Source organism: Aedes aegypti, chromosome 3 (assembly GCF_002204515.2).
Source record: "Aedes aegypti strain LVP_AGWG chromosome 3, AaegL5.0 Primary Assembly, whole genome shotgun sequence".
NCBI classification, from domain to species: Eukaryota; Metazoa; Arthropoda; class Insecta; order Diptera; family Culicidae; genus Aedes; species Aedes aegypti.
In genome coordinates, this window is record NC_035109.1 from 301,150,235 (window position 1) to 301,171,542 (window position 21,308).

The following is a 21,308-nucleotide window of genomic DNA, read 5'->3' on the forward strand; positions in this document are numbered from 1 at the left end:
TTATCATAATACAACTTCGGTTATGTTCTCAAAAAATATTGGCAACATTTCGGCGTTAAACTTTAATATTACTTCAAAATAATCGATTAAATACCCTTCAAAAAAGTTTGTTTGAAATTTCTAAAGGTAGGAAAAAAATGATTCTACTTCAATTTGTTAACCATAGTATATGAAACTTTGGAGTGTATACAACATATTATCTAATATTTTAGCTACAAATAATTTTAGTTAAAATACCATCCGTTTTACCACCAATCATTTTCTTTTATTAAAGACTATGAAAAAAAGAACAAGAATTTTTGTAATAAATCCAACAACGGCCACTTAAGGTTTTTGTTTGAGGTACATTGACAACAAGTTTCAGAAATTCTACAATATAATTTTTGAATTTCACAACAGAAATTTTTCCGAATTATATAAAACTGCAGTTATTTAAAAAATACCAACAAATTTCTTCCAAAACTTTATTGTTTGTTTTTTTTTTCTAGAAATCTGGTATGAAGTGATTCGTAGAGGAATTTACAAAGAAATTGCTAAAAAATATATTGAGATATTCCTGGAGCAGTTTTTGAATCCAAAAATGAAGCGTGAAATTTTTAAATATTATTTATGAAAGAATTCTGAGATTATCATTCGGAAACAGTTATTTCTCTAACCTGAAAAAATACTCGATAGAACTTCTGGAGAAATTTTTTGAGTAATTTTAAGTAAAGTAAGTAAAATTTTCTTCAAAAAAATCACAAAAAAACGTTAGTGCGGTTGAAGAAAAAAATCTCTTACTTTAGATACTTGAATGAACATCTAACTATTTTTTTTTTTTTTTGAAGAATCATAGGGAACCCATAATATAATTCTCTGAGAAATTCATGAACAAATCTTTGAGTATTTTCGAGGGAGAGTTTATGGAAGAACGATTTTCGCGCGGAACTTCATAGGAATGTTGGAATTATTTAAACATTTCGTAGTGAGAATTTTGAAGAAATGCGGGATGTTGTTCCTTGATTTTAGAGAAATCAAAAAAATAATTATCTCTGAAAAAAAAAATGCAGATAGATATGCGAAGAACTTTTATGAAAAATTATGAATGACATTTTGCCAATAGATTTTTTTTTATAATTGCTCGTGAAATTCTTGTGGAATATTACGGAAGAATCATTCCTTTCTAAGGAAGTCTGGATAATTTTTGCTGCGATTTAAAAAAAAACAATCCAATAGAGAAACTTTAGGGAAAACTTCAAAAGCAAAGTTGGAACAACAGTTGGCGAACTCTCTGAAAAATTCTTGAAATAAATCCTTGCTTGGTGATCTTGAAGACATTTTTGGTGAGACTCCTAGATTTTTTTTGTACAATTATTTGGAGAAATCCTCAATAATTGCTGAAAACCCTAAACAAATTATTAATACACGACCGAAGAATACTTTAAACTAATAATTTGAATTTGTATGCAATAATTACGTAAAGGACTTTCCAGGAGAAATGAATAAAAAAAATCTTATGCATTCTCTGGTGGAATTCAATTGGATAGAGATTCTTCGAAATATTTTTTTGTGATATCGGAAAGTATGGGAATGATTTTCCGTGGAAATGGACTCAGTTAAAACTGGTAGTTCTTGGGGAAAGCACTGTACGTAAATAATTCATGAAGAAATTCCCATAGGAATTTTCAGCGGAATCTCTTCAAAGCATATGGTTGAATACCTGCAAAATTTAAGAGTTTTTTGGCTAGGATTCTTGAAGGATTTTTGACTGCATTATAGAAAGAATGATTTTTCTGTAGCATAAAATTAAAATTTACAAATATTACTGGTGTGCCGCAAAATGATACATAATTAAATCAATACAAATTTGTTAAAACTAAGAGATTTGTGAAAATCGTGATTATTACGATCGACATTACTACTGTAAAACAAATATTTGCTAGGCCCCCTCCAGAAAAAAAATCCTAGCTACGCCAATGGTGCACTTCCACAGTTATTAACTGAGAGCTTACTATGCCAATGACCATTTTTGCATACGTATATCGTGTGGCAGGTACGAAGATACTCTATGCCCTGGGAAGTCGAGAAAATTTCCAACCCGAAAAGATCCTCGACCGGTGGGATTCGAACCCACGACCCTCAGCTTGGTCTTGCTGAATAGTTGCGCGTTTACCGCTACGGCTATCTGGGTCCCACCAAGTTCAATCCGTCGTACTGAGAAAAAAAGTTTGTGCGCATCCATGTGTGCGCGACGCTCGACGTAAAAATACGGTTCCTTTGATTGTGTTGTTTTCGCTGTACTGTGAGCAAATGCCAGAATTGTACGGTCAAAAGAAATTGTGTTCAAATGTTTGGGCTGAATTTTGATGAGCAATAATTAATTTTAAAGGAAATAAGTATATTCCTTCATTCTGAAGGAATGGAGCGAGATGCCCGTAGATCTATATTTTCTAGTAAAACATTTTATTATAGCGTTGATGTATTGTGTTTTAACCACTCAATACATCAAAGTGAGCCGTAAGTTCTGAGACGAATCTGGAAACTTATTGCGACGGAGTTGAAAACGATACGACGGATTGAGAATACGGTAAGATGCATTCTTTTTGCATTATTTCCAAAAAGAGATCAAGATTTATCAATATGTTATTGTACAATGCTAAAGCCGTTTTGAGAAAGAATTGTTTGGCATCGGTTTGTATCAGCATCATTCACTACAATACTGGGAAAATTGCAGTTCTCACTGATCAATGCTTAATACGATGGATACTAGCACATCACCCTACCATTCTTCTATGCACTTGTGTTGTAAGCTTGAGAAATTTAAGAATCCAGCGTAGCGCGATCAGTAAGTGGAATACAAACATCAGTGTCGCCGCTTTACAATTATTGATTTTTAACAAAGGATGATCGATCTTACGACCAAAAGCAAATTACTGATGAAAAGCGATTGACACTGTGATTCAGGATCGATTAGAGCTAAACCACCTCGACTATTATCTAAGTAAAGTTGATCTCTTTGAATTCTGAGAGCACGGTTGGAAACGACTAGCATAGCCTTTCATCCTTTCTATTTCCACTTCCAGAGTTTTGATTTAGCCACACTGATGTCGTTTTGTACGTTTTCCCCTTTTGACTGTTTTTCACATAAATCACTCAGCTTTTTACTCCAAATTTCTTTCTTTCTTCTATTTGCATCATTAAATTCGAAGGCTGTCCGTTTATTAAACTGCTTAACCTTACGTTTAACATCATATGACCACCATTCACATAAACTTTCCGCATATTTCTTCATATTCATTCCAAAACTCTACTTGAATCGAAGTCTCATTAAAAAAAGAGTCATTCATTTTCCAGTAACTGCCACCCGAAATAGGCGCTTGCTGATCCACTTCAATCCGATAATCCACTACCAGCGCGTGATAATCGGAGAATGCAATAGGCTTCGCTACGCATCGACTAACACTTCCAATAAAACTTTTTGACACATATATCCGATCCAGTCTCAAAGCTGAATCTCCACGATAGAACTTCCTACTCTCTTTTTGGTCCTTTGATCGCGATCGCAACATCACGAAGATCAAGAAGTTCCACTGCCGACTTAAGACCGCTCGAAAAATTGTACATTTTTCTTTCTCTTCTAACACACAATTAAAATCACCCGCTAATACATTGCTGATAACTCTAGACTTATTGAAGTGCACCGCAATGGTATCGGTAAACAGCTCGTCTCGTTGGGCGTATATTGAGAACCTGAGTACCCGTACACGTTGACAAAGTTCAAACCGTCCACTACCAACGATATAACACTTCCGCCGGGATCCATTTGAAGGCCACTGTTCTGCAAGGTAGTTCTAACTAAAATCGCCGTACCTTTGTTTGTATCACCGATGTTTACAAATGCTTCATGACTCAGAATAAAGGAGAAATCCTCGAACTGAACTTCCTGTAGGAGCGCTACATCATTATTTTGAACTAGAAAATCTTTCAACAGCATTTTTTTTGCTTGTACCACCATCGCCTCTATGTTGATTGTAGCAACTTTCCGCACAAAATTCATCATACAGTACCAATTTCTCAAACTACCCACGATCAGAGACACGTGTTGCAATGAAACATAACCTCAATCACCTATTTGCTGGAACTACGATTGCCTTTACGCTGTGACAACGGCACACTCGCAATCGTTTCGAGTGGAGTCATCGACTTCTTCGCAGTACGTGATAGTTTCCGATTTCCATGAGCCTTGGTGAATCCTGTTGTACCATCCTCGTCAGTTTCACCAGCGGATCCTCCGGTGGAATGTTGCTTCTTCCCACCAGATTTATCGACATCGTCCGTATCCGTTTCCGATTCCATCTCAATGTTCTCAACAGAAGCGCACCGTTCGACACTCGTTTCTCATGCCGGACCTTTATTTCGCTCCAACACCAGCGTTACCTTTTTTGGCACCACCTTTTCTTCCCCCACATTAGGCTTGGTACCAGTTAAAACTCCTGAATAGCTTGGAACATCTACTGACACTTTTTCACAACCACTTTCACCTGGAAGTACTGGGGAAGATATATTCGATTCCTCAAGCACGTGGTTTGCTGGAACCGATTTTACTCCTTTGCTGTTCTCTCTTTGAGAGCAATCGGCTTTCAAATGGCCCTCTTCCCTGCAGAGGAAGCATTTCTGCTTCAACCCTTCATTAAAAAAAAATACAGCCCTTCCCGTTCAGGAAGTACAACGATGCTAGAACCACCTTCTTCATGTTAAGATACACTTCACGCACCCCCGTAAACATATTTAGCCCCAAATCCGCCGGAAACTTTTCTCTTATCATTATCCGTATCAACTCACGTATCTGCTCAATACAGCAGCGATTTCCGAATCCGGCACCTCCGGCGGTAAATCGAAGATACGTACGTATTTCGTACAGCATCCGGCCACTGTCGTTTTCACTTCCACTTTGTCGCCATTCGAGTACCAAAAGATAACGATTTCTGAAATTTGGGATTGGGCTTCTTTCATGTCATCGAGTGACTTGAACTTCACACAGACGCATCGTTCTTCCGCTAACTTGTAACTTGTCTCCATCGAATCGAGATCCGCGCCAAGATTCTTTACAAATCGCGTTATATCCACCAGCGTGGGTGCTGGTGCTCCCGGCGGAAACCGGAACGCTAGCGTGTTTTTCACTATCCCGTCTTCCATTCTTATTGATGTTCGAATCCTCTGAGCAGAATCTCAATAGAGAAACTTAAAAGTAGATGGAGTATACCTTTTAATTCCGCTCCTAAATGCTTGGATGGATAACGATATGGATTACTTACTTACTTATTTGGCTTTACATCAATTATCTTGATAAAGCCTCGCCAACAATATTTCGCCAATTCCCTCGGTTCATGGCCGCTTCTCTCCATCCTCGACTGTGACCCACGCTCTCCAGGTCCTGGTGTACCTGGTCAATCCACCTAGCTCGCTGCACCCCACGCCTTCCTGTTCCAACCGGATTCGTGGCGAACACCATCTTTACAGGGTTGTTGTCCGGCATTCTTGCAACATGCCCTGCCCAGCGTATCCTTCCAGCTTTAGCTACCTTCACGATACTGGGTTCGCCGTAGAGTTGAGCGAGCTCGTGGTTCATCCTTCGCCGCCACACGCCGTTCTCCTGCACACCGCCGAAGATCGTCCTTAGCACTCGGCGTTCGAAAACTCAAAGAGCTTGCAAGTGCTCCTCGAGCATAGTCCACGCCTCATGCCCATAGAGGACTACCGGTCTTATGAGCGTTTTGTACATCGTGCATTTGGTTCGGGGGTGAATCTTTCTTGACCGCAGATTCTTCTGGAGCCCATAGTAGGCACGACTTCCGCTGATGATGCGCCTTCGTATTTCCCGACTAACATTGTTGTCAGCCGTCAACAAGGATCCGAGGTAGACGAACTCGTCCACCACCTCGAAGGTATCCCCGTCTATCGTAAAACTGCTTCCTAGGCGGGCCCTGTCGCGCTCAGTTCCGCCAACCAGCATGTACTTTGTTTTCGACGCATTCACCATTAGCTCGACTCTTGTTGCTTCGCGTTTCAGGCGGGTGAACAAATCTGCCACCATTTCAAATTTTCTCTCAATAATATCCATGTCGTCCGCGAAGCAAACAAATTGTCCGGATCTCGTGAAAATCGTGCCTCGACTGTTAAGTCCGGCTCTCCGCATGACACCTTCAAGCGCAATATTGAACAACAGGCACGAAAGTCCGTCGCCCTGTCGTAGTCCTCGCCGAGACTCGAACGAACTGGAGTGTTCGCCCGAGATCTTCACGCAGTTTTGCACACCGTCCATCGTTGCTCTGATCAATCTTGTGAGCTTCCCGGGAAAGCTGTTCTCGTCCATGATTTTCCATAGCTCTATGCGGTCGATACTATCGTATGCCGCTTTGAAATCGATGAACAAATGGTGCGTAGGGACCTGGTACTCACGGCATTTCTGGAGGATTTGCCGCACGGAAAAGATCTGGTCCGTTGTCGAGCGGCCGTCGATGAAACCTGCTTGATAACTTCCCACGAACTCGTTTGCTATAGGTGATAGACGACGGAAGAGAATCTGGGATAGCACTTTATAGGCGGCGTTTAGGATGGTGATTGCACGATAATTTTCACACTCCAGTTTGTCGCCCTTTTTGTAGATAGGGCATATAAAGCCTTGCTTCCACTCCTCCGGTAGCTGTTCCGTTACCCAGATTCTGACTATCAGCCGATGCAGACAAGCGGCCAACCTGTCCGGGCCTATCTTGATGAGTTCGGCTCCGATACCATCCTTGCCAGCGGCTTTGTTGTTCTTGAGCTGTTGAATGGCATCCTTAACTTCCCCCATCGTGGGAGCTGGTTGATTTCCGCTGTCCGCTGTGCTGACGTAGCCATCGCCTTCGCTGTCCTGACCTTCTGTACCTGTGTTCTCTGCGCCATTCAGGTGTTTATCGTAGTGCTGCTTCCACCTTTCGATTACCTCGCGTCCGTCCGTCAAGATGCTCCCATCCTTATCCCGGCACATCTCAGCTCGCGGCACGAAGCCTTTGCGGGATGTGTTGAGCTTTGATAGAACTTATGGATAACGATATGGATACGAGTAACTGATACTGAAGAAGACTGCAAGTGGTAGTCGAAATACGTGTATCTGTCAAAGACAAGACCAACAAGTTGTAGGTCGTCGCAGTTACTTTAAATCGTTTTGGTGTCTTCTGCGCGATCATACCTTAGACAATCAGAAATAATCACGCAGAGGACACCAAAACAATTTGAAGTAGCTGCGACGAACTAAAAGCCCAACTAACATTTAGTGCAAATGTAAACATTCTCTAGGCCCTCTTTATACGGCTTTATGCTGAGTAAAGGCGCTGTACATACGAACGAAAGCTTCTTTGCGATCCTTTTACCAACAAATCTGGCGAATCTACTCAGCTACTTTTAAGCTGTGTTGGCAGCTCTTAAGTCATACCGATCATTGCTCTATCTCGACAGTTATACGACAAGTAGCTGTGTAACATCTTCGGAAGGCGCTTTCTCAACCATTTCGCAACTGGTGAATAATTATTATACAGATTCGCTGTATTATCGATTAAATATTATTTTCAAGCTGTTTCACAGCTTCCGGAAATCATATCATAAGTATCTGAATTTAATGTTCCCAACGTTACCTGCCACCGCTTGGAATCGAACTCACGATCTCTGCATCCACAAGTCTCGATGCTGTCCTTGTTGCCACCACAGTCTATATCGAAAGGCAAAGAAAACACACCGTTTTGTTCTACATCGAAAACGGTTCACACAATATTTTATAATGATCGTAAAAGATGCCATAGCCGCGCTTACACCACTTCATCAGGCTGTAAAAGGGTGAGAAACGTCAAACGCAATGTTTACATCCAACAAGCTGAGTAGATGCGCCACAAGTTGTTGTTTTACAGCATACTGCTGTATGCTCGCTGTATAACTAACGACAAAGCGCTTCTTAAATATATATTGAGCAGCATAACAAATCATATTGTATAGAAGCAGGCGGATTGATGATGGCGAGTTTTATTCCACATCATTAGGTTGCTATCTTTTACGGTGTTGAGTTACAGCTTAGTGAAAGCAGCAAAAGCGATAACTGACGAAATTTATTCAGCTAAGATTTGTAGCTGCAAAACGTTTGCGTTACAGCTGTATTAACGCTAATCGTTCTATTTTTGACAGCTTTCATTTTTTGCTGCGTTCGCTGCTTCAATTCAACTGTTATACAGCACAAAGCAAATAATCTTGGCTTATAGCGCTAAAATTGTTAGTTGGGGTATTTTAGGAAGATTTCAAGATCGCCGTCGCGATAAATAATTGCGCAATTCACAGTAAATTACAAAATAAAAATTAGATTCGGAAAAAAACCACACTTTGTTTTGGGTGAAACTTTTTATCGCGTTGGTAAAATTAATGAAATTTTGGGTAACATTACTTTAGAGTGTTATGTTTATGTGTGCAAAATTTTATCGCGATCTGACAAGTAGTTTTCAAGATGCATTCGAAACAAGAAGAGCTACGCCAGCAAATCTTGGGCGCGGTGGTCGATAATCCTGGTCAGTGACACAGATGGATCGATAAAAGGCTTGGAATCCACCATTCCATCGTGTCCCGCGTTGTGAGGATGTTCCAGGAGACGAAGACCATCGAACGGCGCGTTGGAAGTGGCCGAATACCGAAAACGGAATACCCAGAAAAGGCGCGGAAGATAAGGCAGTACTTGAAGAATAACCCGAACCTTTCCACCCGAGACCTGGCGAAAAAGATCAATTCGTCGAAGTGGTTCGTCCACCAGACCATGAAGCGGTCTGGGCTACGTGACAAGAAGAACACGGTGGCCAAATTGCGTGCGCGGAAGCTGTACCGTGAGTGGCTGGTCAAATCAGACTGTCTCGTCATGGACGACAAGACATATATCAAGGCGGACACCAAATCCCCGGTCGCGAGTTTTTTGTCGGAAAAACATTTAAAACCGATGAAGCTTTGAAGAAAAACTGGGAAAAATCGAGTAAGAAAGATGGGCAAAGCGTCGCCCAAGATCTCATGAGCAGTGTTAAGAAAAATGTACGAGCATTATGCTTGGGGAAGGAAATTCAATAAATAAATTATTCCAAACAAAGCAAATATACAGTTATTTAATCCCTGAAAATTTGGGAAGTATCCGATATAATTTTTTTTTTTTGTGATAATTGTTGTTTGTCTCCTTTTTTCGAGTCTAGTTTTTATGATCTTTTAGCAACATATACTATAATAGCTATAGAAGGCATTTATTCTACAGCTATTATATTGCGCATTTCTTTCACCACTGGACTATCGCAGAAGTTTTTACAAGTGCGGGAACGCTAATAACAGTGCGCGATTGCATCAAATCGAGTCGGTGTCTTCAGCGGAGTTATTCATCGCAGTCCAAAGAATAAGTGCTCTGAAGACACCAACATGATTCGGTACAATCTCGCACTTTTATTCGCATGTTCGCACTTATGAAGCCGCACTTCGCAGTGCAGTTGTGAGGTAAATACACAATAGTATTCTCGTAACCCTAATAAAACATTGATAAAATCATGCCTAACTGTTATCGAATTGTTACTTGAAAAGTTTGACTGTCAGACATTAGTCTAAACTTTTCAAAATTTAGCCTCACTTCTAGTGTTAGTTGTGGAAGTATCAAATATTTCCATTTTTAAGTAAAAAAGCATTTTTGCAAATGTTACATGTTTTCCTTCGCTTTTAAAAATTTTGTTATTGATATATAAGCTGCTGATTTTTCTGATCCTGTTACTATTTTTTTATAATGACGTCTGAATCTGAGACATCAACTATTTTTTTTAAGTGAAACCGTGATATATTGTAAAGTCTATATCACAACATTTTGAATACTGTTCATTGTTAAATGTAACATTTATCAAATCTGTCCCCATTTTTCTATCTTTTCAGACACGCCGTCATCATCACCTGGCTGGACACCTTCACCTCCATGATCGCCGGGTGCATCGTTTTCGGTGTCATGGGCCATCTGGCGCACGTGACCAACGAGAAAGACATTCAGAAAGTGGTCAAAAATGGCCCCGGGCTCACGTTCGAAACCTATCCGGATGTGATTGCCAAGTTCGATTTCGTACCGCAGCTTTTTTCGGTGCTGTTCTTCTTCATGCTGTTCCTGCTAGGCATCGGAACACTGCTGGGAATTGTGACCTCAGTCATTACGGCCATTCACGACCAGAAACCACACTGGAAACGGTGGAAAGTGGTTCTGGTGGTTGCCGTGGTAGGGTTCTGCGTTGGATTGGTGTATTTGACGCCTGGGGGTTTATCCATTCTGGAATTGATGGACTATTATGGAGCCACTTTCGTCACGCTCACGCTGGCTGTCTTTGAACTGTTGACTTTTGCCTGGATCTACGGAGTGGACCGAGTATGCAAGGACATCGAATTCATGCTGGGCATCAAAACCGGAATGTTCTGGAGGATATGCTGGGGTATTGTAACCCCCATAGTGGTGCTGGTCATCTTACTATTCAGTATTATAAATTACGTTCCGATGGAACTTCCATCCGGGTACAATGGTGAGTACTACTTCCACTTGCAATTTCACGACTCAATTCCCAACTTCAATTACTATTTCCAGCTTTCGGATGGTGCCTTTACACTGTGGCCGTGCTGCAGCTTCCTGCTTGGGGATTGTATGCGTGGTACAAACAACCCGGTAGCGATCCAATTACCAGACTGCGAGCGGTGCTGAATCCGATGAGCGATTGGGGACCGGAAGATGCCACCACACGTGCCAAGTATCACAGTTTCATCGGTGAACACGATGCATCGCTTTCCATGAAGAAAACTTGCACCGCGAGTTTCGTTCGACGAAAATTATTCGGATAGAGACAATATTTCTCTTTCGCCGCCCACCTACCATTAGTTGTATTCAACATTTGATTTCACTTATTATAATTAAGATGACGAACGACGAAACTGTATCGCCGCCGTCATCGCTAGACTGTGGTAACTATTTGATATTTAAATTATATTGACGTACGAGCGGAAATTAAGTGATGTATGGAAATTATAGCAAGAGAGAGAACTTTGTTCAGAATAAATATAAGAGGCAATTTGCGGATCCCACCGCGAGCAATAAAAATCACATCAGGTGTTTTCGTTTTTGGGTTAAAAATAGCGCCATTCATTACCGAACGTGAAATTGTACGGTAAGCCGTGGCCAAAAATGTGTGAAAAGCATTCTCGGTACTGGTAACGGCTGGTTCATGTGAAATAATGGAACAAGGTTTGAAAAGCGGGGTACCACACCACTTTGTCGTAAAATGAATAAAGAGAATGATCCATCAATCAAATTCGCGTTCCATTCTGTCATTCTGTCGTGTATCATTGCCTCAAATGATATGACGAAATCTGAAAACCAACCACAAAGGCACGAATGGCAAATATTTTTCACCGATTGCTAAATAGTATTTTCAAATGTTGTGATTGGAGACCATGGGACTCTATCGCGCAAACGGTTCGCAGTTTTAAAGAAAAAATTAAAAAAATTAAATTAAATAAAATTTTAAATTAAAAAAATAAAAAAAAAAAACTTTTTGAGATACAAATGGTGAAGACCGGAAGAAAATCCGAACAGAATTTCTATAGATAACAGTAGAAGGGGGAATAATGGCATAATGGACACATTTAGCAAATGTTTATTATAATACAATGGAATGACAATAGATTTCAATATCCCTCAGTTTTTACTTGCTTTTTTATTACCCAGAGTTAGAAAAATGGGATGAAAACATAGCTGGTAAAAAGGTATCGGAGCAAAACGAACACTTTCGTGGATTAATGTTTTTATTCTATCAACTATCTAAGTCTGTAAATTGTTTTTGCTTAACAACTATCTGTTGAAAATCTTGGAGTGCATTGGGATGCGCTCCATCCCAACGAAATTTTATAAGCCATATCACAGTTTATTTGCATACTTCAATGAATCGAAATCGCCACCGTTCACAATTCCCTGGAACACGTTATTGGAATAATCCAACTTTATCACTGTGCCCTCCTCGTCCAGCACTTCCGTAAGAGTCAAATTTCCACCGCTGTCATTAGCGAACATTCGTAGAGGAATCCCGTCAGCTTCCGCTACCAGCCCTAGAGATTTGGCCGCATTAATCGGAACGAAAATTACCGGTGCCAATCCAAGGTGACCGTAGTGGGAGTTGCAACTTCCTGGGGGTGCAGTCGATGGAACGCCCGGAGGTGGCGCTAGGTGATGTTTGTAGGGAACGTAGTAGAAATAAGGAGCTGTAGCGTTCGTTTCCGAGTGTGCCTTATCGTTGATGAAGTCATCGGATGTAGAAACGTTCGATTTTGGTAGATTCAAAATGTTAACATCCGCGTCTACATCTATGAGGGTAGGCACTGTGGAGTAACAAAGTATTGGACATTGGGATCATTAGAATGAAATTTACATTACGCAGTGGCATTCTGTACCTGGCTTTGATGGAGGCAACGTAGATGGAATAGGTGTAGTACTAGTATAACTAGTAGTGGAAGGAGTTGTTTTTGATACCGTTGTAGACCGCATGGTAGTTGTTGATGGAGGCTTGGGCGTGAGAACCGTGGCTGGCGATGGCTTCTTCGTGGTTGTTTGTGAGCACGGACATACAGGAGAAGGGTTCCTGGTTGTGGTGCTCATCGAGTTAGTCGTTGTGGGTCGCTTGGTTGTCGTACTGACGGCACTCTGGGGTTTGTAAATGAGCTCCGGTCCAGGTTGATTTGAATTTGACGCAGAAGGTCGTCCACATCCTTTGGGAAGAAGAAACGCTTGCCACGATATGCGATCGGTCAAGTACACGTAGAGGGGTTTATTGGGTTCCACTACGCGGTAGCCTCTTCGATCTGCTACATAATGGGTCACGAAAAGCTTTCCACTGGAGTTGATGTAGCCGTAACAACCGTAAGTTACGCCTTCCTGGTCGCGACGCTCATGGTGAAAGTTGCCGTCTGGGTTCACTTGGTAGCCAAAGTGATAGGTGTCTGAAAAGAATTTTATTTTTCAATAAATTGAAGCATGATTATGATTAGTTTTCTGTCAGGGTCGAACCATGAATGCAATACTTTAATCCTTAAAATTCCGGTATAAACCCGGGTCACAATTTGGAGACGAGTAGATTAATTATTTGAAACAGATTTGGAAGTGAATGCGGTTAGCTGGTCTTACAATCTTTGAGTGTGACATCCACCCTTTTGTGGAAAAAGCGTGGACACGAAGGATCCAAAATTGGCCACAAACGAATATCTCAACATCCAAATGAGCTAGAAGCTTGGTGTATTTGGCAAAGTTATTCAGCAGATCAAGGGCTATATGGCGATGACAAATCTGAATGAGAGTTCATCCACTAGGTGGCGCTGGTGACAAATTTAATTCAATCATATGTATCTCAAGATCCTTATCTGCTAAAAAGTTGGTGTCCTCGGCAAAGCCATTCAGTAGATCAAGGCTTATCTAGCCGTAAAGTATCTTGAGGTAGAGAGGATTGAAGATTTATTTTTACTAATGCCACCTAGCGGATACATTCCCAATCAGACTCTTCATCGCCAGATAGCTCTTTATCTGCTGAACCTGCACCAAACTACTAGCTGATAAGGATCTTAAGATACAGACAATTGTTACTAGCGACTCCTAGCAGATAAATTCTCATTCAAACTCTTCTAGTCTGTTGAAAACCTTTGCCGAAGACACCAACCTTTTAGCTGATAAGGATGTTGAAATACAAACAATAGAAGAAAGTTTGTCACTAGCGTCACCTAGCGCGGAAAATCTCAATCAATGGCAATGAAATGGCAAACTCGAGTGCTAAGCCACGTAACACAATCGTTGCTACACTCATTTCTGAGTTAACTACTGTAGCCTCAATATAATGGAGGGTGAAGGATTACAGTTTATTATTTCGTCCGCCGTCCCAATTCTTTAACTTGGCGACGAGTGTAAAACAGTGCAAGTTTCGCTGAGAACAATAGCACCGCGTGTGGTACAAGGTCGGTTGCAATCACGTGGTGAGTGTATAACCTAACCTCAATATAATGGAGGGCGAAGGAGTAAGTGGTGTGGCGCAAACTGCACTGAAAAGAGAAGCAGTAGGTGCAGCTCCGATAGTTCGTGCTGGTATGTTTGGCCAGATCGAACAGTACGTCGTCGGAGAGAATTTCGGGGAATACGTGAACCGCTTGGAAATGTTTTTTCTCGTAAATGGCACACCGGACGACAAAAAAAAATCCGGTGCTGGTCACGGCGGCTGGTCCTAGCTTATACTCAATCGCAGCTAGATTGAGTTCACCGGAGGATCCACGTACGAAGTCATACGCGTATCTGGTTGATCTCCTCAAAAAGCACCTCGACGCGCTAAGAGATCAGTTTGTCGCGGGAATAAAGAATCAAAATTTAAGAAAGAAGCTATTAACGGAACCAAAGTTGACCTTCTAAAAGGCGTGTTCAATTGGCCGGAGCTGGGAGGCAGTGCTCAGCCAGAATAAGGAAATGTCGTCACAATCAAAACACGTGATTGCTGTAATGAGGGAGACGCAAAATCCAGTCCACAAATGGAAGCAAAATGTGACAAGAGCATAAGAAACCAAGTCCAATCGCGCATCTACGAAGAAATTCAAACCGTGCTACCGCTGCAGTCGTCAACACGATCCAGCAACCTGCCCGGCTCGTACTTGGACGTGCTACTCTTGTGGCAAAGAAGGGCACGTGTCAACTTGCTGCAGGATGAAGTCCAGTTCTTCGAAAAAGTATAGTGGGAACCATCAACGTGCCGCACAAATGGCGGAAGCAGTGGAAGTTCTTCGGTTGATTCTGATATCGGAGCCAGAGAAGCCTACGTCACCGTCTTCTGTGCCAAACAGTATACCAAAAGCGAAGGATGGTTGCAGTTTGTCGACCTTCGAGCAACATCAACTCGCTCGACAAGGCCGATTCTCCAGAGTTCGTGACATTGGATTGTCAAGGTCGTCTTCTGGATTTTGAGGTCGACTGTTATATCCACAGATATGTATTGTACGCATTTTCCTGACTGTAAGTTAGTTCCCACTGCCTGAGAATTTGTTTCAGTTTCAGGTCATCGCATTATACCAGAAGGGACCGTTCGCATCCAAGTCTCGGCACCATCAGGAATTCAAGGTCAACTGGAGTTGGTGGCCGTACAGTGCATCCGTTATTAGGTCGTTACAGTCTTGACCTGATTTTCACCGAAAATGGAAGGCTTTCTCCATCAATTCGGTTGGTACGTCAGAACAATCCTTCGATACTAAGCTTAGAACAAGATTTCCAATCATATTTTCCGAGTCGCCGAAAAATGCGATAACAGGTTTTACCGCTGAAATAGTGTTGAAACCCGGTATTGTGTTTCATAAGGCATACGCCGTTCCTTAGAGAAAAAGTTTCCAAAAGTCTCGATACACTAGTTCAGGATGGCATCCAGTTCGTTCGTCACCTTGGGCAAGTCCCATAGTATTAGCGCCTAAAAAAGATGGCACAGTGTCTGTCTTGACGGCAAAGCCGCACTTAACAGTCGTACTACCATGTATCATTATCCGTTACCTCGCATTGACGACATTTTAGCTAAATTAGCGAACTGGAAAGTTTTTTGCAAGATTGATCTTTCGAGAGCATACTTACAAGTTACGCTCTCGAAAGCTTCGAAAGTGTTGTGTACTGTGAATACTCAACGTAGACTTTATCAATACACGCGGATGCCTTTCGGTTTATCGTCTGTCCCTGCAATTTTTCAATCGATAATTGACCAGATATTGGTGAATTCACCAGGAATTTCTTATCTGTATGATATTATAGTTGGTGATCACAACCGTGAAGAGTGTCATGCGAATCTTTCAATTGTTCTACAAAAGCTCAATCATAACGTTAGAATTAACCTGACCAAATTATGTTTTATGTAGAAAAGGTCAATCACCTTGGGTATACTATCACAGAAGATGGTATACGGCCTGATGAGTCGACGGTTGAAGCCATATTGGACACTCCGTCACCCAAAAATGGTACTAAGCTACAGGCTACAACAACTAAGGTACCGTGGGGGAAGTGTAGCAGTGGGGTAAGTGGATCATTCGTCCGTAATAAGAATAAACACTTTAATATTCCGAATGTTTTCACACCTTTGCTTCATTTTAGGTTATATTCTCACGTACACACTGATACTACTGCAAAACTGATACTACACGTGCACTAATACAAGCAAACTTGATGACTGTTTTTTCAACACATGGTGAACATTTCAGTTCTAATTGTATGAATCACAATGAAAAAAATGTAATTTTTGTAAATAAATACAGATATATTGGTCATGGTACACTTACCCGCACTTTTTAATGGGATGGGGTAAGTGGATCAACTATTGTTATCAAATATTGGCATACTACTTACGCGGAATTGAATAAGCTTTAGTGTCATCAAATGTTGTTTCCCTTTTACATTTTTCATTCCTAGCTTGAATTTGCCAAATTGACCTGAGAAAATTTCAATTAATCCACCTAAAAGTGTTGTACAGTCTTTCTAGTACAAAAAAATGAAAATTGAAGGATTCAAACAAAATTTTTCTTGGTTTTTCTAAGCTGAAATGCAAAAGAGCAAAATATACAAATTCTCCACCTGAAAGCATATTATCGTACGTTTTTTAACCATATCGATTGTTCTAGACAGATGATTTAAATATTTCCATTAATAGAATAAAAAGATTTCAGTATGTTAAACAAAAGTAAATGTAATTAATATTTTTAAACTACGAGTGTCTTTCGAAAACATTGTTAGGAATAATCCTCAATTCTTTTGTATAACTCAGGGGTATAAAATAGATGAATTTTCTCCAAAATATTCTAGTTACAGTGTTTGTTTTTGTTCGAATAAGTGTAAACTAATGTACAAATATTTTTCATAATATTTTGATAAAATAAATATTTTTTTTATTTTAAAGCTATCAAAATATATAGCATAACACTTATAACAAGAATGACAATAATATTATTCATACTATACATGATAACATCACATTTGTTTTGAGAATAGAGTTTTTTTTTATAGGTGATCCACTTACCCCACCATGGTGGGGCAAGTGGATCATTTGGCGCAAATTTTCAAGTCCCTCATGCTCAATAGATACCAATCAGAAAAATCAAAATAATTGACGATTTGAAGTATAATAGTCCCTCATTTGTCATACACAGAAAAAAGTTTGAATTACATTATTAACGTTAGCTGTACATAACAATGAAGTTGACTATTGATTTTTCTGTATCCACTCACCCCACGGTACCTTATCACAGATTCCTCCCTAATATGTCAATAGAACTACGTCCTTTGTGCAAATTGCTAAAGAAAAATAGTAGATTTGTTTGGTCTTCAAACTGCCAGACGGCGTTTGAAAAAACAAAGTCGTTGTTAGCGGAAAACGATCTACTTGAGCCTTATGATCATTTAAAACCGATCATTTTGGCAGTTGACGTTAGTCCTTATGACGCAGGAGCTGTCCTGTCGCATGTGGTGAATAGCGATGAAAACCTGTGTGTTTCGCATCCTCCACCTTGACTCCGGCTCAAGTAAGTTATGCTCAAGTGCATAGGGAAGCTTTGGAATAAACAAGTTTCATAAGTACTTATGTGGTGCCAAGTTTAAGCTTGTAACAGATAACAGTGCTATTAAAGAAATTTTCAATCCAGTCAAAGGAACTTCGGCAATCGCAGTAGAAAAATTTCAAAGGTGGGCTGTGATTTTATCTAATTATGATTACTCGATTGTATGTACATCGACCAGGAAAGTTCATGAATCATGCTGATGCTCTTTCGCGCCTTCCGTTGAATGAGCCCACAGATGTAGAATATATAAGCCTTGGCCTCTTGTCAATCATGAACTGGTACGAGAACATCAGAAGTACGATCATATTTTGATTAAGGTTCGTGACTACGTCTTACAGGGTGCCCAATGCATTGCATCCCCGCTTTAAAACCCTATTTCCAAATCAATTCGCGTCTCGGATTTGATGAAGACATCTTTTACTTCAACGATCCCACGATTCCCAATAGTCTGAAGTCAGCTGTAACTGGAAAAGTTTTAACAAGGATCTGACCGATTTTGTTCAAACGTGTGATGTCTGTCAACAGCGTCAACCTGTGCCAAAGGCTGCCAAAGCCGGGAGATAAAGTTCTGTATCGCAATCACTTCAAGGACATCGTACGATGGATACCTGCGATAATTCTTCAAAAACTCAGTTCTTTAACATACTTAATCAGTATCGAAGGAAATGTTCGTATGGTACATGTTAACCAAATTCGACTTTCGAATCTGTCCGATAAAATCCACCCTTCGTTGCCTGTCGCTCTACCGAGTTCATCACAGATCGTCGATGAAAACAGGAACTTACAACCAAGGCAAGCAGGACAAGAAAAAGAAGCAAACAAAACATCGTAGTAGTGAGTCCAAGCCTTCATAAGTTAGACGATCAGATCGACTAAAGAGACAACCAAAAATAAAACACCCTAAATAATATGAACATAGTTTAAAACGAACAAACATGAAAAATGGATTGTAAAAGATTGTTAAATTTGTTAAGCCAGGATAGATTGTAGATTTTAGATAACTATAATACTGCCCATAACTGCATATTTGTAACATTCGACAAAAGTAGGCATTGAGTAAATGGAATACCAAGTGTGCATTTTATGGCAGTATGGGAGGAAACTAAAATTTGTAAAAAATTACCAGGAACTCAAAAGTGCTTATTTGAGGCTAATATTTTGTACAACTCATATCGCATACTAGGTGAATAGTCAGAAAATAATTTTGATAGAAATTTCATTGCTATTACATTACGAGGCTTATTTTTAATCTCAATGTGACTGTTATGCGGTTATAATTACCAATGTGACAAAACAACTTGGTATTTTTTTTTTAATTTTCTAGAACAATCTTACAGATTTCACTAAATTGATCAAAAGTATTCATCATTTGATGACTCTCCATGGTATTAACTCCAATTTGTCAAAAATGTCGAAAGTGACTGTTATGCAGTTATGGGCAGAATAGCAATAGATAACTTTATTATAGCACGTAGCTTTCTTTGACGATCGAACTACTAGGATCACTCTTTGGATCTGACTTGAGAGAGAGAAGACAGCTGGCTTAGATTGCGAGCTCCCAAAAGTCAAGGGAACCTATTAACATCTGTCACTGGAAACCCGTACAATTCTTGGGCGGCAACTCAGCACACAAAGCACACTTTGTGAAAAGCATTGTGCGAAACATATCTCCTGTTAGATTGTGCAAGCCTTGGCCTTTAGCGTATATGTAACTTTATCTCCGTTCTAAGCTTTTAATCAATTGTAAACTTTTAAATATTCCGAAAAAAAATAATACAGTAAATATAATTCTTATTGGATTTCTACTTTTTTTAAGAATGTAAACCGGGTTTTTTCTAGGGCACTCTGTGCTCGTGGCCACTACTGTGCCGGAATCAGTTGATCTGTAGCTTCTTCTTTACCAATACAGATCTATTTTCAACTTATCATATATTTACATCTTATTTTCACTCTCTCCTACTCTTTTACTCTCACACCGAGCAGGTAGGCGAGAGCTCTGTTGTTAGTGAGGCTAGCTGCCTGCGAAGAGGGTCAGTTTGTCTCAGTCACCATCTGATACTGACGGAGTATGGATGTGCTCCCCAAAGCACGGTCCTCCGTGAGGCGTCTTCTGGTGGCTGGACGGGTTTTTTTTTGTGAAGGGGCTGGAAATCGAACCCATGACCTTCCGATTATGAAGCGAAAGCGTAACCTCAAGGCTACATACCCCCCTGAATTCCTACTTAATCTTGAACAAAAACAGTATACTCACCAGACTGAGAATTGAGGTGAAAATATTGGTTATCAGCTTCCTTTTTGTCAGCACGAACTCGACCAGCTCGAACGCAATCTATGCATCCTGTTATGACCTTGAATAATTTGAATTAAAAAAAATATATGATAATTAGCATAATCAGATTTTTCCTTCACACTTCAATGCTCTTACAAAGCTTATGAGAAATGCTTTTGGAAGCATCAGCGTCGCACAATGAAACCGCATTTTCACACCCTTAGCAAGAATGCTCGTCCTTTCAGCTTCAACACAAAACACTTAATGAGACATAGCCACAATTAGAGCAACTTTTATAGCTCTAGTGCAGAAAAGCTTCCCGAAGAATAGATGATTCCTTTTAGAAGAACCCGCTTAATGTAGGGACGCCAATAGCCCATAAGACAGACAGATCTAATCCTTTTGTTGGAATGATATAAGCGGACGTTGACTGTGGCGTTAATCGCACAAACTAAGTTGAAACCATTTATCCAATGAATATGCAACATAAGAAAGGGTGGTCCACAATGGATCACTTTGTTGCAAATGGCCACAGATATGCCAAATGTATGGTTTTTTTTATCACAGATTTTGGCACTAACAGATTCATTCTCAACAGCTGTGTTTGAATTCCTCACAAAAAGCATGAAACTGTAGCATGGGCATCCAGATTAGACCACCCTTTTCGAATCCTTGCGATGGAAATAATTACCCTAGAAGCATACGTTCGAAACTTCGAGGAATACAATGCTTACCATGCGAATCACACCGATCCAAATGGAACCTGAACCTCTTCCTAATCTCATGAATTGAGTATGATAAAAACAGTCGCAGTCTATCTCTACAAGCGGATAATGTACCAACAAGCTGAGTCTCACATCACATGTATACTGCAGCTTTCAATAAGCCAACGGCCAGGAAAGCCCCCAATAACGTATTGCATGGGAGATAGATTGTGATGCAATTGTAGACGCATGAGATTGGAATTAAAACTAAACAAAAACAAACCAAACGGAATCGAAACGCGACGAGTGCCGCTGCAAATGCTGCTGTATGCCAGAGCTGAAGGTGTAACAAAAACCTGATGAGAGATGGCTCGGCAACAACTTGACATGATATTTAACTCGCTGGATGAACGTGCATCGTGTTATCCTGTTTAGTTGACTGACGGAACGCTGCTTATCAACTTTACTCGATACGAACTTCAGAGGACAATAACATGGGCTAGTTACATAGTACGATGAGATTGGATATCATACAAGTTTATCGTTCCTGTTGAGGTACAGAATCACTGTGCTATGTTGAGGTAGGACATTCGCTATGCCATCATACGTTGCATTTCGCTTGATAATGTTTTATCACAGACAAACAGAAATAACACTAACGAAATTCCCATCGACCAAGATTATTTCAA

General features: G+C 40.4%; 2 protein-coding genes across 3 annotated transcripts in view; one reads left to right on the top strand and one right to left on the bottom strand.

The window, feature by feature from the left end:
* Positions 1 to 11,316, top strand: part of LOC5578672 (sodium-dependent nutrient amino acid transporter 1) — a 46,167-nt gene extending 34,851 nt beyond the window's left edge. The window contains exons 4-5 of one of the 2 annotated variants that reach the window (XM_021855168.1): positions 9,946 to 10,574; positions 10,637 to 10,957. In XM_021855168.1, coding sequence (XP_021710860.1) covers positions 9,946 to 10,574; positions 10,637 to 10,887 — 880 coding nt within the window. In that variant the 3' untranslated portion in view covers positions 10,888 to 10,957. Of the gene's footprint in view, positions 1 to 9,945; positions 10,575 to 10,636 lie in introns of both variants that reach the window. The other variant, XM_001657011.2, reaches the window with a different exon arrangement.
* On the bottom strand, positions 10,957 to 21,264 carry LOC5578670 (mucin-2). Its single transcript, XM_021855169.1, has 4 exons — positions 20,072 to 21,264; positions 19,898 to 19,994; positions 12,490 to 13,035; positions 10,957 to 12,417 (listed from the first exon to the last, which is right to left on the bottom strand). Exons 1-4 carry the CDS (start codon positions 20,123 to 20,125, stop codon positions 11,960 to 11,962), a joined length of 1,155 nt encoding a protein of 384 aa, XP_021710861.1. The 5' UTR covers positions 20,126 to 21,264; the 3' UTR covers positions 10,957 to 11,959.
* Between the last annotated feature and the right edge of the window lie 44 nt (positions 21,265 to 21,308).